The sequence below is a fragment of the Vombatus ursinus genome, unplaced genomic scaffold (assembly GCF_900497805.2).
Source record: "Vombatus ursinus unplaced genomic scaffold, bare-nosed wombat genome assembly UNPS02014773.1, whole genome shotgun sequence".
Lineage (NCBI taxonomy): Eukaryota > Metazoa > Chordata > Mammalia > Diprotodontia > Vombatidae > Vombatus > Vombatus ursinus.
In genome coordinates, this window is record NW_020954551.1 from 26,480,515 (window position 1) to 26,495,237 (window position 14,723).

A 14,723-nucleotide genomic window follows, 5' to 3' on the forward strand; every position below is an offset into this window, starting at 1 on the left:
CCTCAGCAAAGTATAACATTTTTTCTTCTCATAGCTGTGAAAGCTATAGAACAAAAAGAGGAGATTGGATCAAAAGACCTTCACTCCATCCACATGGGTGTGGAGGCTGGTTGAGGCCCAGCCTTGCCAATGGGCCCAAGATAGTATAAAGGCTTTGCTCAAGGTATTTGGATCAGCAAGGTAGATACTAGGGGCAAATAGTATATTCCAAGACACCTTCCCCCTAAAGGTGTCCTTGGAGTGTATCCTAGCTGCTTCCAAAGGCTTTGGGACACAGTCTAATTGTAGACCAAAGTGCTTCCTTGCAATATCATCATTGATAAACATGTATTGAGTACCTACTATATGCAAAGCATGGGTGGGAGGTGAGAGAAAGGAGTGATATGTATAAGACATGTCTCTGCCCTCAAGGAGCTCTCTCTAATTAGAGAGGCAATACGTGAACAACCAGAAAATAACAAGATAAGGTACCATATGACAAGTATCAAATGAGACAGAGACAGAGGGATAATAAGTGATATCAGTACTCTATAGAGGGAATGATCATTGTGGAAAGGCTTCATTAAAATGACTGATCTCATGTGAAGACTGTTTCCACCAGGAAAAATCCTTAACATGTAATTAATATGCTGATTTTTGTTTGATTATACCCTTATTACAAAGAAAGCTTTCTGGGAGGGTGGAAGAGAATGGGAGGAGTGGATTGTGAAAGAGATGCTATACACATGCATACATATTCATATACATATATGTATATATATGTATGTGTGTGTGTGTGTGATCAAAACTTTAAAACATATACAGAAGGGAAGAAAAGGAAGTTGAGAAGGAAACCTTGACAAGCAAGGTGATTTTGTAACTACTTGGCTAAATTTAGCACACCTATTAAAAGTAACAAAGTTCACAGTATCATATACAATCTTTTTTTTTTTCTTACTGTGTTTCTTTCTATGTTGAATGGGCAGCTAGGTGGCAACAATGGAGAGAGCCCTGGACCTGAAGTTGGGAAGACCTGAGTTCAAATTCCACATCAAACACTTACTAACTGTGTGCCCTTGGGCAAGTCACTCACTCTCTCTCAGCCTCAGTTTCCTCATCTGTATGAGATGATAATAACAGCTATCTTCAGGGTTTATGTGAGGATTAACTAAAATAAGCATGTAAAGCACTTTGGAAACCTTAAAGTACTATACAGATGGCTTTGTTCAGTCATTTCAGTTATGTCCAATTCTTTGTGACTCCATTTGGGGTTTTCTTGGCAAAGATACTGGAGTAATTTTCCATTTCCTGCTCCAGTTCATTTTATAAATGAGGAAACTGAGGCAAACAGGGTTAAATGACTTGCCCAGGGTCACACAGTTAGTAAGTGTCTAAGGCTGAATTTGAACTTAGATCCTCCTGACTATGCTAGCTATTATTTAAATATCACATTTCTTGATTTTAGTTAAGTTCATAATAAAAAAGACAAAAAAATTAAGGGAGAAAAAGAAAAATGCTTGCCCTCTGCATGAGCTGCTTGTGTTTACCTATTGTGGCATGCCAAGGAAAGATGAAATCTGAGATTCCAGACTTCCCAGTGCAAGGATGGCAGACACCAATCAGGAAGCCCTTAGGGTGGATTTTTGTCAAGGTTCTTGGGCTTTTTTAGGACGTTTTTTTTTTCAGTTCTGTTCCCTCCCAGATGCCTGCTGTTCCCTCATTATCCCCTGGTGCCCAGGGACTCGATTGTGCATCCTGTCTGACCTACACATATATCTTACTTTCCTATACTCCCCTCCAATGGCCCCAGTCCAAACTTAACTATGCTGGGTCCTATACCCTAAGGCTCTGCTCTCTGCTCTTTTGTGACAAAGACATAAATATACTAATCCCTGATAAAATGGTGAATCATCTGTTATCTCTCTCAGAAAATCAATTAACAAGAATTTATTAAGCACCTTCTACATGCTAGGCCTGGGGATAAAAACAAAAGTGAAATAGTCCCTGCCCTGGAGGAGTTCACAATCTAGCTCAGGAAGACATAGACAAATTATAGGCCAATGCAAATACATGTACAAAATCAACACCCCATAATTAGTGAGAGTGGCAGGGGAAGATATTGAAAGCTGGGGGGGATCAGGAAAGTGTTCATGTAAAAGGTGGAACTGAAGCTGAATCATAAAGGAAAATCATAAATCATAATCATAAAGGAAACCATACATTCTAAGATGCTTAGCTCTCAGGTGAATATATTCCAGGCATGGAGACAACCAGTAAAAAGGAATGGAGGTAGGAGATGGAACGCCGTCTATAAGAAACTGTTGGAAAAAAAAAAAAAGTTTGGCCTGTGTTGTGTGTGAAAGGAATAACTTCTAATAGACTGGAAAGGTACAATGGGGCCTGGTCGTGAAGGGCTTGAAATACTAAATGGAGGAATTTATATTTGATCCTAGGAGTAATAGAGAGCCATGAGAGTTTATTGAGCAGGTGAGTGACATCACAATGTCACCACTTTTGCAGCATGCCTTATTCTAACTAAAAGGCACATGTCTCTAAAAGCAATGGCAGAAATTTCCAGCATCATTGTTAGGCTGGCAGGTGAGATATTTGGGGGGCCAAGGGGCCTCTTGGTGTTCCTAAAAACAACTACTCTTGAGGACCAGTCAATTTTGAACCCTTCCTTGAAAGCCTTGCCAAGGTCAAAGCAGGAACTAGGGTCCAACAAATTCCTATTCCCCACCTGTTCCTATGAGAACTTGTAAGATCGTTGCATTTAGAGTTAGAAAAGACCTTCAAGTTTGACTAATCCATTATACAGATGAGGAAACTGAAACCAAAAATGGTCAGGTTCCTTGTCCAAGGTCACACAGATAGTAAGTAGCAAATCTAGGATGTGGTATTTCCATTTCACACTCATTTTCTCGTTTCAACTAGTAGTTGTTGCCATATCTTAATGATCTTTGATTTAGACATTGCTCTTGATCAAAATTCAAGCAGGCAAAATATAAGAAATATAGGAAAAGTGCCTTCCACATTGCATGGAAGAGTGAACTTCTGTTTGGACCCTGACTCCTCTTCCTCATAAGTTTCTTTCCTGTCTGAATGGCCCTAACTGAAGCCCAGCTGCTCATGTCATTCCTGGCAGCTTTCTTAACATAATACAGTCTTCCATTTGATACGGAGTGATTTTCTCAGAACGTATACATTCTCATACACACACACACACACACACACACGTACACATATATATTTAATACATTAACCTCAAATGATACCACCTGGTTCATTCTTACTATCCAAAAGACCATTCTATGTTTTTAATTTTTTTAATATTTATTTTTTCCAACTACATGTAAAAATAATTTTTACATACTTTTAAAAAATTTTTATTTCCAAATTCTGTTTCCATTCTTCCCCTCCCCCCTCATTGAGAAAGCAATCAATTCAATATAGAGTATACATGTACAATCACATAAAATGTATTTCCATATTGGTCATGTTGTAAAAGAAAACAGACCAAAAACAAACAAACAAACAAAAAACCAAGAAAAATAAAGCTTTTATAAAGTATGCTTCAATCTGCATTCAGAATCCATAGTTCTTTCTCTGAATGTGGATTGCATTTTCCATAAGTCCTTTGGAATTCTTAGATCATTGGATTACTGAGAATAATTAAATTATTTACAGTTGATCACTGTATAATTTTGCTGTTACTGTGTACAATGTTTTCTTGGTTCTGCTCATTTCACTTTGTATCAGTTAATGTGAGTCTTTCCAGGTTTTTCTGAAAGCATATTGCTCATCATTTCTTATAGCACTATTGCATTCTATCACAATAATATACTACAACTTGTTCAGTCATTCCCCAATAGATGGGAAGCCCCTCAATTTTCAGTTCTTTGCTATAACAAAAAGAGCTGCTATAAAGATTTTTGTACAATTGGGTCCTTTTCTTTAAAAAAAAAAAAAAAAAGCTCTTTGGGATATAGACCTAGTGGTGGTATTGCTAGATCAAAGAGTATACACAGTTTTATAGCCCTTTGGCCATATTTCCAAATTGCTCTCCAGAATGGTTAGATCTGTTCACAATTCCACCAACAGTGCATCAGTATCCCAATTTTCTAACATTCCTGCCAACATTTGTACTTTTCCTTTTCTGTTATATTAAACAATATTAAAACAGAGGTGGTACCTCTGAGTTGTTTTAATTTGCATTTCTCTAATAAATAGTGATTTAAAGCATTTTTATATAGCTATAGATAACTTTGATCTTTTCTTCTGAAAACTTCCTGGTAATATCCTTTAACTATTTATCAATTGGAGAATAATGTGTATTCTTATAAATTTGATTCAGGTCTTTATATATTAGAAAAATGAGGCATTTATCAGAGAAATTTGCTATAATTTTCCCCCAATTCTTTCTTTCTAATCTTGACTGCATTGATTTTGTTTGTGTAAAACCTTTTTAATTTAATTAACAAAATTATCCATTTTATATCCTCTAATGCTCTCAATCACTTGTTTGGTCATTAATTCTTCTTTTATCCATAAATCTGACAGCTAATTTCTTCCATGCTCCCCTAATTTGCTTATGGTATCACCCTTTATATCTAAATCATATAATTCACTCTGCTATCTGTTTCTATTTTATGAGTGAGTTCATCCCGTTCACATTCACAGTTATGATTATTGTGCATTTCTCTCCATCCTACTTTTTTCCCCCATTTATCCTCTCCTTTCACCCTTTCCTGCTCAAAAGTGTTTTGCTTCTGACCACTGCTTCCACCAATCCACGCACCCTTCTATCAGTTTCCCACCCTTTCTTTTGCCTCCTTCCCCATCTACTTCGCTGTGGGATGAGAGAGATAGATTTCTATGCCCAACTGAGTGTGTGTGTCATTCCCTCTTTTAGCCAATTCCAATGAAAGTGAGGTTCAAGCATTACCCACCCCCCCAATTTTCCTCTCCACCGTAAAAGCTCTTTTGTGCCTCTTTTATGTGAGATAATTTATTCCATTCTATTTCTCCCTTAACCTTCCTCCCAGAGCCTCCCTCTTTCTCATCTCTTAATTTCATTTTTTGGGATATCAGCCCATCAGAATCAACTCACACCCAGGCCTTCTATGTATACTTCTTCTAACTACCCTAATAATGATAAAGTTCTTCTAACATTATTAATTCCCTTATGATTTCTCTTTCCTGTTTGTCTTTTTATGCTCTTGAGTCTTGTATTTGAAAGTCAAATGTTTTATTCAGCTCTGGTCTTTTTATCAGGAATGCTTGAAACTCCTCTATTTCATTAAATATACATTTTTTCCCCGGAAGGATTATATTCAGTTTTGCTGGGTAGGTGATTTTTGGTTGTAATCCTAGCATCTTTGCCCTCCAGAATATCATATTCCAGGCCTTCTAATTCTTTAATGTAGAAGCTGCTAAATTTTGTGTTATCCCAACTATAGCTCCATGATACTTGAATTATTTCTTTCTGATTGTTTATAATATTTTCTCCTTGACTGGAGAGCTATCCAGTCTATCATTTGGGGAGTTTTCATTTGGGGATCTCTTTCAGGAGGTGATCAGAGTATTCTTTCAATTTCTGTTTTACTCTCTTGTTCTAGGATATTGTGGCAGTTTTCTCTGATAATTTCTTCCACTGTGATGTCTAGACTTTTTTTTCATCATGGTTTTTAGATAGTCCAATAATTCCTAAATTATCTTTACTCAATCTATTTCTCATGTCAGTTTTTTCCCCTGATATTTTCTATTTTCTTCTATTTTTCTTTCTTTTGATTTTGTTTTATTGTTTCTTGATGTCACATGGAGTCATTAGCTTCCACTTGCCCAATTTAATGAATAATTTTCCTCAGTGAACTTTTGTACCTTCTTTCTCCATTTGGCCACTTCTACTTTTTAAATAGTTATTTTATTCAATGAAATTTTGTACATCTTTTTCCATTTGGCCAATTTTGCTTTCCAAGGAGTTATTTCAGTGGACTTCTGTGTCTCATTTAACATTTGACCTATTCCATTTTTAAGGTGCTATTTTCTTCAGTATTTTCTTATGCCTCCATTATCAAGCTGCTGACTCTTTTTTTTATTATTATTATTTTCTTGCATCACTCTCATTTATTTTCCCAATTTTTCCTCTACCTCTCTTATTTGATTTTGAAAATTCTTTTTGAGCTCTTTCAGGAATTTTTTTGGGGGCCTGAGACCAATTTACATTTTTCTTTGAGGCTTTTCATGTAGCTGTTTTGACATTGTTACCTTCTTTTGAGTCTGTCTCTTGACTTTTCCTGTCACCATAGTAATTCTCTCTGGTCAGTTCCTTTTGTCATTGTAGGCTCATTTTCCCAGTCTATTTCTTGCCTTTTAACTTTATATTAAAGTTGAGCTCTGTTCCTGAGGTGGAGTGGGTACCGTCCCAAGCGTCAGGTTTTGTGTGTGTGTGTGTGTGTGTGTGTGTGTGTGTGTGTTTGTGTGTGCTGCTATTTTCAGACCCAGTCCTGGGGCTGTGTAAGTTTTCAGTTCTTCCAAGGTGGTATGATCTAAAGAGAAGTGAAGTCACTGTTCTCCTGGACTGTGCTCTGGTCTGAGAGTGACTACAAGCACTCTTTTCAACTCTGGAACTATGACCAGGGTCCCTGCTTGGCTAGTGCTCCTCTTGCACTGAGTCTGTGGCCCAGAACCACATGTGGACAAGGCAACAGAATCCTGCTCCCAATACCAGCAAAGGGTCCCCTGTAATCTCCTGCTGGTCAGTTTTCTGACCTTATCATCTATGGCTTCAAAGCTCTGGAAGTTGCTTCCACTGATTCCCCCATGGCCTGCTGCTGGCTTGCTAGGGCCCAGCCCACCCTGGCACAGTCTGAACTGGATTGTGCTCCACTCTCACCCCAGTGAGACAGACCTTTCCTGACAACCTTCTAAGTTGTCTTGGGCTAGAAAATTGTTTCACCCCATCCTTTTATTGGTTATGCACTTCAGAATTCATTTTGAGGCATTATTTTAATGTTTTTTGGAGGGGAATTCAGGAGAGCTCAGACGAGTCCTCGCCTTTACTCCTCCATCTTGGCCCTACCCCCCCACACAGACACACTCCCCAGACCATTCTTTGTTTATAATACATATATGTGTATACACACAAGAAAACTGTTCCCATGGCTCTTGAGACATAAAGAACTATTGAACTCATGGACCTCATTCTTAGTAAGCAGGCCAGTAGACATATTTACAAAAGCAAGGCCTGCATATAGTTTCTTCCTGAGTCCTTTGGTTGAATCCTTTCAAAGAGAATACCTGGATTGGCGTTGATGTGAACAACAAAACATTCCATTTGCATTAGAAACTTGCTCTTCAAAAGATTGAAAGCACCTGACTTGCACCTGGGCATCTTCAGTTCCCTTGCTGTGATCACAGAGAGACTAACAAGTCCCACTTCAAAAAAACAAAAAATAAAAAAACAAAAAACAAAAAAAACCCAGGAAGATACAGTTGGGTGGAGGGTGTTGTAGTTCAATGGGATGCCACTTGAAATCTGAATACCAAGATGTCAGAAGGAAGGCTGAGTCCCAAAGGAATCATCTGTCCTTGTCTCTCCTGGTACAGCCCAGGGCATTACCTTGGACTATATCAGTGAATATCAAAATACAGAATCATCCAAATTGTCCAATCCAGGGTCTTCCACATAACTTATGACCTCGATTTCTGTTTCACTGGACCTGGTTTTCTGGAAAACAAATATTAAGAAATAAAGCCATTTGCTTTGACTTCAGCCCCTTGAAAGAAAACCTCTAAAGATATCCTGGTTGTCCACAAGGTTGGTCACACAGCTTGGTTTCAAGGGTGTTGTTATGTATTCTTTAAGAGAAACAATTACAAATAATGCAGTGTATGAAATTTTACCTTCCATATCCCAGTTAAATATGTTGACCTTTTCTATGCATAACTCTAGCAATAATAAAACCTTTGAATTAGGATCAGACTAGAGCTGGAAGGGACCTTGATGGTCATCTACTTCCCTCATTTTACCCGTTAGAAAATTAAGGCCCTTTGAAACTGAAGTGTCTTGCCCAAGGTCATACAAGTCATAAGATCATAGACTTAAAGCCAGAAGTGACCTTGTAGATCATCTAGTCTGAACAACTCATTTGAAAGCTGGAAACTAAGGCCCAGAGAGGCCTTGGCCAAAGTCACAGAAATAGTGAACAGCGGGCAGTATTTGAACACCAGCAATCTGTTCACAGCACTGCATTACCTTCCTACATTGGAGAGGAAACATCAATCTGTTTTGAAGCTGATTTGAAACTTACTTTAACATTTAGAAAAAGCCATTCTTGTCATAATTAAAGCCAAGATGTTCGGGAGGCAGGAGGCGTCCCTCTCTTGTCTCCCCCAGCTTCCTCAGCTCAAATTCTATATTCTGCGGGAGACCTTTCCCAGCCTCTCCTCGCCCTCTCTCCCTGGGCCTTCCCTCTAAGATTCCTTCTACTCTGAATATATTGCCTTATTTACATGTTGTCTCTCCTATTAGAATGTAAACCCCCTGAGGGAAGTCAAAGACAGAATTTTTGCTTTTCTTTGTACCTCTAGCACTTAGAGCAGCATTTGGCACATACTACGCACTTAAGAAATGCTTGTTAATTGACTGACTAGAGAGGAAAGATTCATCGAATCATAGGCTTTAAGGCTGGTGAGGATCCTTTAGTCCACAGCCTTCATTCTTTCAAAGGGGTACTGAGGACCAGAGAAGGTAAGTGAGTTGTCCACGGTCACACAGTAAATAGCAGTCAAGAATGGAGCCTAAATGATGCAAAACAAACTTCCTGTTGATATGACAGTCAGAATGGCTTCTCACTGGGATCTGAGCAGGCAAAAACTTACTTGACAAACCCTTACCCTGAGAGAGCTCTTGGAAGGCAGAGATCCCCAAAGCCCAAGACTGCCTCCAGCACTACTCCTGGGATGCCAGCTGTAATTAGAAATGATCAACACCCCTCCACCATTTCCTCTTCTTCCTAACACTTTCTAGCTGATTCCTACTGGGCTGCTGCCTGTACTGTCAAAGCTGTTGCCACCACTGGCACTGACTGGGCCCCTTATTGCCTCTATTAAGAGTGGAGCCAAACCCAGTTGGAGCAGGGCCCTTGGAGGTGATTGCTTTGTGTGATGGCAGAAGCACTTGGGGAGCATACAGGAGGGGAAGACCACATATGGGGAAGCTGGAATGGGTTCTACCATTTTTCCGGTGACTGGAGAATTTCAGTCCTTTGGGCACACTGCAGCATTCGATTCCTTCATTTTACTTGTTCCTTTTTTCTTCTCTTTAATTGCTGAGGTTGTTTAATAGGAAAGAACAACATGGCAAGAGGACAAGAGGCCCTGGGAAGCCAGGTTGAGCTTAGCGCTAACATTAATATTTGCTATTTGCTTATACTGAAATCCTCTTGTTCCTCCCCAGGTCAGGTTATTTTGAACAGATGCTTTTACTTTTAATTAAAAACAAACCATGAGCTTATCAAATAAGCTTGTAAGCCTACTTCTTTTGCTATCAATAGGAATGGCTTGTTTTCTGTGGGGAAATCAGATACAAGCATTAAAATGACCCATTAAGAGGCTCAGACAAAGGACTTAAGACGGCTGCTCACATCCCCTGTGGTTCTTAGGAGAATGCAGGTCAGGTCCAATTTCAGAGGAATTTCAAACACACCTTGGAAGGGTGGTCAAGTGTCTGCTTGGCGGCAGACTATTAGTCACTGGGCTCCCCTTTCCAAAATGCTGGTGACAGTTTTGTCTAAGCTGACCTTGTACTTCCAGAACAAAGGGGAACCAAGGATACAGACAAAACGGGGAAAAGCCTCAACTGTCTAAGACATTGCCTGTGGTCTCTGTTCACCTGGGCTCAGCCATCTGGGGTCCATTTCAGGTCTGGGTAGGAAAGTTGAAACATACCCAGGGCCTGCCAAAGAAGTGACCACTTCCCGGGTGACTGTGAACCATGAAAGCCCCCTATAAAGATCTGTTAGATGAATGAATGGCACCCTAGCTGATTGTGCTGGAGAAAGGGCTTATGCCACCTTTCCCTAGTAAGCTAATGGAGCAGAAGATGTGAAAGTCAATGAAAGCTGTCTACACAACCACAACTACCAGATGCTGTATGGTAAAGTGGAGAGAGTGCCAGACTTTAGAATCAGAAAGACCTGGCTTCAAATCCCATCCTAGACACTTAGTAGCTAAATGACCCTGTGTAAGTCACTTAACCTCTGTGTACCTCAGTTTATCATCTACAAAATGAGACAAGATAACCTCTACCTTTAAAATCTATGCTTCTTAGATACAACTGAAGAGTCAGTCTAGGAATGGGGAAGAAGAATGCAATTTGGCAAGTTGTTTAACTGAAATGACCAGGTGATTCCATTAAAATATTCAAATATTCTTGAACAAAGAGGTAGAAATATGTGTGTGTGTGTGTGTGTGTGTGCATGTGTGTCTGTGTATAAGCACGTGTCTATCTGTGTATGTGTGTCTGTGTGTGTATGTAAGAGAGACAGAAAGAGAGATAGAGACAGAGGGAGAAAAAAAGAGAGAGAAACAGAGAGAGAATAGCACACAGGTGTCCCCAGCGACATAATCTTTTCACTACATAAAAACTCAATGTGCTATTTCAGCATACTACACAAGTATTCCTAAGCAGGCTAGATATCAAGACTCTTGAGAAATTACCTCATAGATGTTGCTTAAGGAGAGATCCTTAACTTTCCTGTTTGGTGCTGGAATGGGAGGAAATAATTTGGTCCATACCTGGCAGCTGAAAAAGAAGTAAAGGAGAGATTTTAAACAAGGTCACTTGTTCTCTGGCTAGAAAACTTCGCTCTAGAAATGACCCTTAAATGATACATACTAGATGGTGGAGAGAAGCCAGGAAGTTACCTTAGCTCTCCCCAGTTTCCCTCAGAAACAATGTTAAATCAAGCCTCTAAATGGATTCTGGAGCAACAGAACCTACAAAAAGACAGAGGGAAACCATTTTCCAGCTTAAGATAAGTTGGAAGGACCTCAGGAAAGGCCTGTATCACTTGGGTAGGGGAGCGCAGCCCAGTGCAGATGGGGTCCAGGCAAGCCATCAGGAGTCTTTTAGTCCCAGAACAGATCAACACCCAAGGCCCCACAGTCCTGGCTTAGAAGGCCAGTGGCACAGCAGGCCAACTGTGAGGCCTCCAGCCACAGTGCAGAAGGCACTCTGGCCCCAGAACCCAGGGCATAACAGGCATAACTGTGCTGGGCCACCCCAGCACAGTGGGCAAGCTGCCAGCACCTGAGGCCTTAAAACAGAAAGTCAGTGTCCAGGCCCCTGGCCCCCAGCACAAGAAGCTGGGGACAGTGCCCTCTGTGCCCCAGGAGCAGACCCCAAAAGCCACAAAATAAGCTAAAAAAATGAGCAAGAAACGGAAAAGAGCCCTGACCATAGAAAGCTACTATGGCAACAGGGAAGATCAAAACACAAACTCAGAAGAGGACAACAATGTCAAAATGTCTACATGTGAAGCCTCAAAGGGGAATATGAATTGGTCAATAGTATAGCATTCAAATTCTTAAAGGAGAAGTTAAGTGAGTTATAGGAAGAAATAGACAGTGAAACTGTACTAGTGGGGCACTTCAACCTCTCCCTCTCAGAGCTAGGTAAATCTAACCACAAAATAAACAAGAAAGAAGTTAAGGAAGTGAACAGAATTTTAGAAAAGTTAGATATGATAGATTTCAAGAGAAAAAGTGAATGGGAATAAAAAGGAATATACCTTCTTCTCCATGGCACACGGCATCTACACAAAAACTGACCATATGTTAGGGCATAAGAACCTCACAATCAAATGCAGAAGGGCAGAAATATTAAATGCATCCTTTTCAGATCATGATGCAATAAAAATTACATGTAATAAAGGGTCATGGAAAGATAGGCTAAAAACTAGTGGGAAACTAAATAATCTAATCCTAAAGAATGAGTGGGTCAAACAACAAATCACAGAAACAACCAATAATTCCATCAAAGAGAATAACAATAATGAAATAACATTCCAAAATTTTTGGGTTGCAACCAAAGCAGTACTTAGGGGAAATTTTATATTTCTAAATGCTTACATGAATAAAATATAGAAAGAGGAACTCAATAATTGGGCATGCAACTAAACAAGCTAGAAAAAGAACATTAAAAATCCCCAATTAAATACCAAATTAGAAATTCTGAAAATCAAATGAGAGATTAATAAAACTGAAAATAAGAAAACTATTGATCTAATAAATAAAACTAAGAGCCAGCTTTATTAAAAAAAATAATAGAATAAATAAGTCTTTGGTTAATTTGATTTAAAAAAAGAAACAAGAAAACCAAATTATCAGTTATCAAAAATGAAAAGGGTGAATTCACCACCAATGAAGAGGAAATTAAAGCAATAATTAGAAGCTATTTTTCCCAACTGCATGCCAATAAATCTGACAATCTAAGTGAAATGGATGAATATTTACAAAACATAAATTATCCAGATTAACAGAAGAGGAAATAAAATACTAAAATAACCCCATTTTAGGAAAAGAAATTCAACAAGCCATCAATGAAATCCCTAAGAAAAAAAATCTCCAGGGCCAGATGGATTTACAAGTTAATTCTACCAAACATTTAAAGAATAATTAATTCCAATACTATATGAACTATTTGGGAAAGTGGGTAAAGAAAAAGTCCTACCAAATTCCTTTATGATGCAAATATGGTGCTGATACCTAAACCAAGAAGAGCCAAAGCAGAAAAAGAAAATTATAGACCAATTTCCCTAATGAATATTGATGCAAAAAATTTTAAATAAAATCTTAGCAAAGAGATTACAGCAACTTATCTGGAGGATAATACACTATGACCAGGTGGGATTTATACTGGGAATGCAGGACTGGTTCAATATGAGGAAAACCATCAGCATGATTGACCATATTAATAACAAAACTAATAGAAATCATATGATTATCTCAATAGATACAGAAAAGGCCTTTGACAAAATACAGTATCCATTCCTATTAAAAACACTAGAGAGCACAGGAACAAATGGAGTTTTCCTTAAAAGGATAAGTAGTATCCATCTAAAAACCAACAGCAAGTATTATATGTAAGGGGAATAAGCTAGATGCTTTCCCAATAAGATCAGAGGTGAAACAAGAATGCCCAGTATCACCACTATTATTCAATATCGTACTGGAAATGTTACTTTAGCAATAAGAGAAGAAAAAGAAATTGAAGAAATTAGACTAGGCAATGAAGAAACAAAACTATCACTCTTTGAAGATGATATGATGGTCTACTTAGAGAATCCGAAAGAATCAACTAAAAAGCTACTTGAAATAATTAACAACTTTAGCAAAGTTGCAGAATATAAAATAAACCCACATAAATCATCAAATTTCCATATATTACCAACAAATCCCAGCGGCAAGAGATAGAGAAAGAAATGCCATTTAAAATAACTATAGAAAATATAAAATATTTGGGATTCTGCCTGCCAAGACAAACCCAGGAACTATGTGAACACAATTACAAAACACTTTTCACATAAATGAAGTCTGATCTAAACAATTAGAAAGATATCAATTGCTCATGGGTAGGCCAAGCTAATATAATAAAATGACAATTCTACCTGAATTAATTTATTTATTCAGTGCCATACCAATCAAATTACCAAAAAACTATTTTATAGAGCTAGAAAAAATAATAACAATTTATCTGAAAGAACAAAAGTCAAGAATATCAAGGGAATTAAAAAATGCAAAGAAAAATGGCCTAGCTGTACCAGACCTAAAACTATATTATAAAGTGGCAATCATCAAAACTATTTGGCTAAGAAATAGAGTGGTGGATCAGTGAAATAGGCTGGATACACAAAGCACAGTAATAAATGACTACTGTAATCTACTGTTTGATAAACCCCAAGACTCCAGCTTCTGGCATAAGAATTCACTATTTGACAAAATCTGCTGGGAAAACTGGAAAATAATATGGTAGAAACTAGGCATAGACCAACATCCCACACTATATACCAAGAAAATGTCAAAATGGGTACATGATTTAGACATAAAGGTTGATACCCTAAGCAAATTAGGAGATCAAGGAATAGTTCGCCTGTCAGATCTATGAAGAATAGAAGAATTTATGACCAAACAAGAGACAGAGAACATTACGAAATGTGAGATGGATAATTTTGATTACATTAAATAAAAACGTTTTGCAACAAACAAAGCCAATGCAACCAAAATTAGTAGGAAAGCAGAAAAGTGGGAAATAATTTTTGCAGCCAGTGTTTCTGATAAAAGCCTCATTTCTAATATATATAGAGACAACTAAGTCAAATTTATAAGAACACAAGTCATTCCCCAAATGATAAATGGTCAAAGGGTATGAACAGGCAGTTTTCAGATGAAGAAATTAAAACTATATATAGTCACATCAAAAATGCTCCAAATCACTGTTGACTAGAGAAATGCAAATTAAAACAACTCTGAGGTACCACCTCATACCCATCAGATTCGATAATCTGACAGAAAAGGAAAATGATAAATGTTGGAGAAGATGTGGGAAAATTGGAATACTAATGCATTGTTGGTGGTGTTGTGAAGTGATCCAATCATTCTGGAGAATAATTTGGAACTGTGCCCAAAGGGCTATAAAACTGTGCATACCCTTTGATCCAGCAATACCACTAGTAAGTTTG

General features: G+C 38.2%; 1 protein-coding gene across 4 annotated transcripts in view; it reads right to left on the reverse strand.

The window, feature by feature from the left end:
- Positions 1 to 6,933: 6,933 nt before the first annotated feature.
- The window catches only part of IL5RA (interleukin 5 receptor subunit alpha), a 51,411-nt gene continuing 43,621 nt past the window's right edge, over positions 6,934 to 14,723 (reverse strand). For all 4 annotated transcript variants that reach the window (XM_027863932.1, XM_027863933.1, XM_027863934.1 and 1 more), the window contains 2 exons: positions 10,702 to 10,786; positions 6,934 to 7,708 (listed from right to left, as the gene is read on the reverse strand). In XM_027863932.1, the coding sequence (XP_027719733.1) occupies positions 7,622 to 7,708; positions 10,702 to 10,786 (172 nt within the window). In that variant the 3' untranslated portion in view covers positions 6,934 to 7,621. The remainder of the gene's footprint in view (positions 7,709 to 10,701; positions 10,787 to 14,723) is intronic.